The sequence below is a fragment of the Filicampus tigris genome, chromosome 3, assembly GCF_054856515.1.
Source record: "Filicampus tigris isolate MCC_2025a chromosome 3, RoL_Ftig_1.0, whole genome shotgun sequence".
NCBI classification, from domain to species: Eukaryota; Metazoa; Chordata; class Actinopteri; order Syngnathiformes; family Syngnathidae; genus Filicampus; species Filicampus tigris.
In genome coordinates, this window is record NC_141219.1 from 1,734,886 (window position 1) to 1,742,500 (window position 7,615).

Below are 7,615 nucleotides of genomic sequence, written 5' to 3' on the forward strand. Positions count from 1 at the left end.
CCATTTGCCAGCCACGAGTTCTGGACGAGTGTGTGATCAACGACAACGATCCAAGATGGAAGATTTGCTGTCATTTGCATAATGTATCACACATTGTAGTCAAAGCAGCTGTCGCATTGCAACGCAGCCAGCTCGTCCCATGTGCGCCGTGCACTAAGCAGCTTCCAGGCATGGACTATTCATCTGCTAAGCCTCCAGTGCACCAGCACCACCAAGTCTCCTTGCACACAAATCAGACGCATGGGCACCAAAGTGATGAAACACTACATTCATCAAGAAATGTTTGGGGGATTGTTCATTTCCTAGGGCCAACGGCAGACGCGAATCAGGTTTTATTGGAGGATTAAAGGGCTAGGTGGCGGGGGAGGGAGGCTGAGGTGAGGCGGAAAGATGGCGGAATGAAGACGAGGACACAGCTGCAAACGTTATCGGTCCATTTAATGGCTCCGTTATTAGCTATCAGATGGGCAAGAGTGCACTTAGCAATGGACTAGAGGGCGCGTTAACGTTTACTTTGTATTAGCGCTGATAAACCATTGCATCGCAGACGTTCAAAGCCCTCATTTTGTTTGACATAGTAGAACAGTAAACAATAGGACAGAGTTATTTTCAGCAGTTGTAGTCGCGCATCAATATAACCGTCCACACACCAAGAATTATAACGGCAATGGCAGTTTTGTCCCGTCATCCCTCACAAAGCAGAAAGACAGTCGACTGCTTGTGAACACAAAGATGGACAAACAGCTTCATTTGGTTTTTATGTTCACGTTTCAGCACATTTGATCTCTCCATCCATCCAACGGGCACACTGCTCAGACACAAAGCTGTTTGGTATCTAAGGAGCACAAACAATGGGAGCATGTTGGTCAATTTCAAGCAACGATACCTGGCTAGCTCAGTCCGTAGCGCATGAGACTTTGATTTGTTGGCCGTTTCCTTCTTACATGACTGTTGAGTGTAAACATTGTACATGTAAGCAAGGCTCCAACGCTGTTCGTTGGGTGAGTTTGTAATTGTAATGTAGAGGGGATGAAGCGAAAGCACGTCGTCCCTCCACCTCATGAAGCGGACATCTCCTGTTTATCCCCGACCCTTATGTCAACTTGGCTCTGATCGCTCATCTTGGGCCATGATTTCGTACACTTCCGGCGACGCCGGGCTGCAGCAGCACGGCTCGTCATCATGCGGCTCGTTCAGTGCCGACGGGTCGAATCCCTTCCCGCTGAGCGATTGGAGCGCGGTCATGTTGGAGCACACGGACATGATGTGAAAGCACGACTGCGCGCTGCAAGACAAGGCAACGTGTATTTGTAAACCAAAATACTGTCCATTGAAAATACATCCCTTTCCGCATAAACCGCTAGTATTACAATTCGCAAAAACACATTTTAACAAAAACTACATGTTTCTCTGTGCTGGGTCCTCAGGACTTTATGGCAAAAGCTCACCAATTAGAAAGGTACACAGTAAAGTGAGCTGCTTTGTGTTCATGTGCTATTAAAGATCAGTATTGTTCACTTCTTATGCAAAACGTACGTCCAAGTGAGTCCGTGGCACGGTTTCCGGCAATAAATGGCAAAAGGCTTGCAAAATGAGCGGATCTGATTTTGGCAACCCTACCCGGTGGCAAGTATTACCACATACAACATTTACGTCGCAGCCGTATTGGATATGGCAAAGTGAAACAATCTCTGAAGATGCCTCGTTTATTTGCTGCTTGTCGTCAATTAAGCTAGCATGTGCGCTCTGGGGAAGTGTGAGGAAACCCGAGTACCCGGACAAAATCCACACAAACACAGGGAGAACTTGCACACCCCGCACAGGAAGGCCAGAGCCCGGTTATGAACCCACGACCTTTGAACTGTGAGGCAGATATGCTAACCTGTCATCCACTGATTCTCAATCGTGAAAAGTGAAATGTTTGATGCCAGCTTTCACTACCTCTTGACAGAATCAATCAAACTGTTGGTGCTAGAGGATGGATCAACATTTCACACCTTGTAATGTTTACTGCAGAGTGCATGGCTTCTGAAATTACAAGTGTGATGCTAGATGACGTGTGTAAATTGAAAAAAAAAACTTGTGGGTGAATGTGTGATTGTCTTTCATGTTCAACTTCAGAAACCATGTGTCTTGTAATTAAACAAAGGTCTTGAAAGTCCACTTGCAGCACTATTGTACAATTGAACAAAGGGTAATTAAGACTATTTCACATGGTTTAAAAATGACTACTACAGATGTGTATTAATTCAAGTATTTACTGTGTAAGCAAATAATTCATAACTCACGGATTTTAACCATCACCGAATTGCATAGTGCCAACTTCCAAGAAAAAAAGATGACTGGCACATTGTAAAGCTGGACAATTGACTTCTTTTAAGTGGAAACAAATATAGAATATTTTAACGGCACTCTTTGGTAAGGTGACTAACGTTGGGAGAGGGAGGATTAAACTACCGACATTGCCCTTAGAGTTTCAGTTTCATGACTGAGATAGGTTGAGCCCGGAAATTTTTAATTGTAACAATCTGGAAGTCGAACAGCATCATGGACTTACTGAGAGCTGGTGTCATGAAGCGGCTCAAGGTGGCTCATGGTGCTAAAGTCGTGCTCCAGCACCTGGCGGGGCGTCATCCGCTGGGCGGCGTCAAGCTGCAGCATTCCCTTCAGCAGCTCCACAAACTTCTGCACGTCTGCGGTCTTGGCCGCTTTGTTGGCAATGTGCCTGGTGTTCAAGATTCCCGGCTGGAACTAAATCAAGTTGCCCATGTCATACGTTGACAGCGTTTTCAAGTGAAGACGTTTGAGTGACTGCTTACGTGAAGAAGGCGATCAAGAGAGCGGAATTTAAAGCGTCTGGTCTCTTTGGGTATTGAGGTGGTCTCTTTCTGGTACTGCTCTGGTGTCTGAAGAGACAAGGCTCAAGGTAAGCCTGTGTTTCTGTATTTTCTTTTGTTTCTGTATTTTTTTTTTTTAAGGACAAGTAGTCATAGAGGCACACACCTTGAGCTTCCAGCTGAAATTGCGCTCCATCTGGAAGAAGCAGCTGGTCTGCAGTCCAGCTTCAAGAACATTATCTGGAGGCTGGCCTTGAGTCTCCACAATGTACCGAACCTGGAAATACAACACCAAGTTCCATATTTACCATTGCGAATTTGGATTTATCCATCCATCCATTTTCTATAAGCACTTGTCCTCATTATGGTCATGGGTGAGGTGGAAATTATCCCAGTTGACTTTGGGTGAACTCAAAGTGTATTACAAAAGAATAATAAATACGTGGGCTCACATTTAAAGCATTTAGAATTTAGCGTCACCAAAACTTGTTACCAAAGTTAAAGGCTGATTTTTGTTTTTGAAGTGGTAAACTTTTTGCACTGGTGTGACAATTGATGTTAAATAATGAAATTGATGAAGCAAACTTGCGCCACAAGTTAACTTTTGTGCTGTTATAAAGGCTGCACTGAGGTTTCACTGTATTGCCGTTGCTCCAATTTCACCAAAGTAAGGCAAACGTTTACTTACTTATACTTACCATGTCGTATTCACTTTTTCCAGGGTAGAGCAGTGCGCCTGTGTATAAAAACGCAGCAATGCAGCCTACTGACCAGATGTCTATGGCTTCCGAGAATGGCGCACCCAACAGGACTTCCGGAGACCTGGAGAGAGAGATGAGTAATCATCTATTGTGTAAAGATTTTTTTTGCAGTTTTTTTTATTTTTTTTTTTAACCAAATATTCATTCCAGTTTGAGGGTGTGATTACGCAAACATCACTAGTTCCCTGAACTTATGTCATCGGACAAAGAACACCCCTAAAACTGCTTTTGTTAAAATTATGGCTAGATTTACACTGCATGGAGCAAGTGGCAACTTCAAGTTCTATCATTTATGTATTTTTGTTTACGTCTATCTGCTATCACAGTGTTTTGTTGGATGTGTGTTTTAACGATCTTGATCATTTGAATCAGGTGTGTTGGATGAGGGAAACATCTAAAACATGCAGGATAGTGGTCTTCAAGGACCGGATTTGGACATCCCTGTGTTCAAACTATACGACATGTTTCCAGTATTTTGGTTACAGCATTTAACAATGAGAGACGGTGTACACCGATTTCTATTTAATCTGACTCACCGATAGGGGAGTGTCTGAATGAGCGAGCCCTGTTTGGCGGTGGACACTTGAGCGGCCAGGCCGAAGTCGATCACCTTAATCTTGTAGGGTTGCTGCACCTGGTTGACCAGCATCACATTCTCCATCTTGAGGTCCGCGTGTATGATCTGCGAGACCTTCAAGTGGTCCAGCATGTCGGCCAGCTAAAAGGTCATCCCAACAAGTGCAACATCACAAGATCAATTTCATTCCAAAAGTATTCAAGCAATTTTTGTTTCCCTCCAGGAGCATACTTGATGGACAACTGGCCTGATCTCCTTCAGCTGGAGAGGTCTGAAATTCCGCTCTTTTACAAAGTCAAACAGACTTTTGTCCAACAGCTCAAACTCAATACAAACATGTCCGGTGATGCTGAAGATGCTGTACCATTGCACCAGGTGGCATTTGTCAGCATCCATCTTTTTGATTTTTAACAGGGCAAGGATCTATAAAGACATAAGTGGCATAGAAATGGGTTTTCTGTATCTATAGCTTGCCATTGAGTCAAAACAAAACAAATAATCAGTGTTACTGAAAAACTGTTAAGGACTCTCACTCACAGAGCAGGAGGTCTTTACACTATGTCCAGATGTTAAATAAATGGCGCCTGCGTGATGCTGTCTATCCGATTAACAAAAAATAAGTTGCTAGCTTTGTTGCTCATCACATAGTATTGAAATCCTCACTTTAAAGGGGGGGGAGAAGGCAAATAGAAACGCAAACTGTAAAGGGTGAGGAGAAGGCGAATAGTAACGCAAACTGTATTTGGCATTTGCAGGAGACAATACTGCTGGATATATTTACAGTAAATATTTGTAAGAATAGCGCTGCGATTGGCTGGCAACCAATTCAGGGTGTCCCCCGCACACTGCCCTAAGACAGCTGGGATAGGCTCCGGCACGCCCGCGATCCTTGTGAGAAGAAGCAGTATAGATAATGGATGGATGGATATTTGTAAGATCACCAGAAGACTTTGTGATTGATTCAACTTTTTGTTTTTAACATGCAGCACTAAAAAAACAAAACAAAGGAAATAAAAAAACGTGCATTACCAGTATTTTACTAAAGTGGCGGTTCGAGAAGTAGTAGTAACGTCGCTAACTGAGAACGTCTTGTTCACCTGATCTCGCCGTTCATAACCTCGAAATGTCGAACGTCGGGACAAGTCGTTACTACAGGTAGTTAATGGACGTCACCCACCTCATATATGGCCCGTTTGGCTGATGTTCCGTGGTTCTTGATGGTCTTGACCGCCACCGTCTTGTTGTCGGTGGTCTTCCGACATTTAACCACGTTCCCGTAGGCGCCGCGACCCAGGACCGACAGCACGTCGTAGCCGGACGATTTGGAATGAATTCGGGCTCCGGGTGAAAACTGGTTGTCCTCGGAGCCGGACGAGTCCATTCTGGGGAAGACCGGGTGGTCGTCCGATTGAAGGCACGGCTCTTCTGTCGATGACATGGGGAGCCCCAGTCACCTCGCCCGGAGGTGTAAACAGTTGAGAGACGCCCTGCACGCGGCTGTAGCCTGGGGGACGCTACCTTTGACTTTCAAGTGCTTTATACCGTCGCGGTTAATGTTGTAACGTAACATTGTCGTCATGGAGACGGGGACGAGGTGGTATTATGGGTCGGGTAGGGCCTCAAAGTCTCCACGGTGTCCGTAAGTGCTCTCCGCCTTCAGTCGACCTGAGCCGGCGTGCTGTTTGTGACGAACGAGGTACGTTTAAGTGTTATACAATCACACGCCGGGTTGGTTTTCCCTTTTACCATTTCATCCTCGCACGCACGTACACCATGTCGCGGAACGTATGGCGTGTGTATGGCTCTTGTAATCTTTAATGGACGCGACAGGTTGTTATGTAAATGTGCCGCTAGCGGCTTAGCATGTTGTAAAAGCCTTTTTTTAAAATTCACTTAAACGCAGAAGAAAATCACCCCTTCTCAGTATGTCTCTTTATTTTTACCCTGCCACTGTTAAATAGACTCCGCACACGATGCCTTAGCAGAAAGACTCTGTAAAGTGATTTTTTTTTTTTTCAAAATGCGTTCTTCATGTTTTAATATAATTGCTAAAATCATAATCAAAGTCTGAAAACTATGCCGTACTCGTGGCACAGTCTAAAACGCTTAATGTGTGTATAAAAAAGATTAAGGTTGCTTAATATCAGAAAAGTATGACTAATTGTCACCAAAATTGACACGCACATCTCATGCCTACTTCAACCTCTTAAAATTTCAAAACAGTTGCCACAGTATTTGGGATTTTATGAGTAAGCCTTTTTTGCCCCGTCAATGTTCACCATAGAAAAAAATACAACTTAACATCGCTGAATGTTACGAAACGCCATCAAAATTCACGTGCACACGTTTTCCTATGACCACATCAATCTCTGAAAAATATCAAAACAATCGTTTCAATATTTTGGATTTAATGGACATTAAGCGTTTTCTTCATTCACATCCATACGCAACATTAAGCTAAAGTTATAAGACGTTAATGTCCATGGACTTGTGATATTTTCAGAGATTGACGTGTGCATAGGTTGAGATGTGCTCATGAAACTGAGCCAGTCATTTTTTTTTAATCTTGAAAAGGTTTCCTGTTAACCTGAAAAGTGGTGTTTTAAAGTTGATGATTTTTTTCTGGAGCCTATCACTAATTTTATTCTTACTAATTCTCTAATAGAGTGAGAAATAATTGAGAAAATACATTAACTGTACTTGAGTTGGCCTTTTTCTTTAAATTCCAACATTTCAACGTTTTCTATAGCCATACCGTGTAATGCGGACATAACTATTTGAAGCGTGACAAAATAATCACGTCCATTTAAAAGCATTTTTTTCACTGGTTGAATGTAGATTCTGTGCATATTGTACATCAAATCAGACAAATGTGACCTCGCTTTTATGTTATGTTAGCATGTTGTCAGAAAGCAATCACAAGTTCATTTGGCAAACAAGCAGGCTTTACAGTGCGTGGTAAATCCGCGTAATTTGTGATTCATCATTAGCTTCTCTTAAGATATCCCATTTGGATATGGCTCTGTGTAATGAAGTGTGCGCTTGGTTCAAGGCCATTTGCCCTACTATTAGTAGTGTCATTAATCTTCGATTGCTATTTCACAATCAACATGAATGAGAAATAACATTTGTGGCTACTGCACACCGAACTCTTTCACATAATCACCTCCACTAAGTCAAACAGTTAGCCACTGGTGTATGGTGTAGGATTTTAATGCACTTTCAACTCAAGAAAAAAATCAACAGCGGGACTACTTTTAAGTACAAAATAGGACTTTAAAAAAAATGTGAGGCAAAAGAACAGCATTAGGGGTTGCGAAAATATCGAAAAATAGGCACGTGCTTAATTCAAGTACATTAACAAATTCACATAAATTTAAAAACAAAAGTAAAAACATGCAGCCACAGTCGCTCACGTTCTTTTAAGCCCTGGGCTGATG

At 42.9% G+C, this 7,615-nt stretch overlaps 1 protein-coding gene and 1 long non-coding RNA gene across 4 annotated transcripts in view; one reads left to right on the forward strand and one right to left on the reverse strand.

The window, feature by feature from the left end:
• Positions 1–420: 420 nt before the first annotated feature.
• On the reverse strand, positions 421–6,007 carry LOC147149546 (homeodomain-interacting protein kinase 1-like). 2 transcript variants are annotated; one of them, XM_086026455.1, is made up of 8 exons: positions 5,353–5,994; positions 4,407–4,598; positions 4,135–4,316; positions 3,536–3,659; positions 3,004–3,114; positions 2,820–2,906; positions 2,558–2,751; positions 421–1,285 (listed from the first exon to the last, which is right to left on the reverse strand). In XM_086026455.1, the coding sequence occupies exons 1-8, from the start codon at positions 5,611–5,613 to the stop codon at positions 1,099–1,101; spliced, it is 1,338 nt and encodes a 445-aa protein (XP_085882581.1). In that variant the 5' UTR covers positions 5,614–5,994; the 3' UTR covers positions 421–1,098. The 2 variants fall into 2 exon arrangements, with proteins under 2 accessions (XP_085882581.1, XP_085882582.1); XM_086026456.1 differs by lacking the exon at positions 4,407–4,598 and having other exon boundaries at positions 5,353–6,007.
• Positions 5,270–7,615, forward strand: part of LOC147149547 (uncharacterized) — a 19,025-nt gene continuing 16,679 nt past the window's right edge. For both annotated transcript variants that reach the window (XR_015086265.1, XR_015086266.1), the window contains exon 1: positions 5,270–5,871. This is a non-coding gene — a long non-coding RNA (uncharacterized LOC147149547). The remainder of the gene's footprint in view (positions 5,872–7,615) is intronic.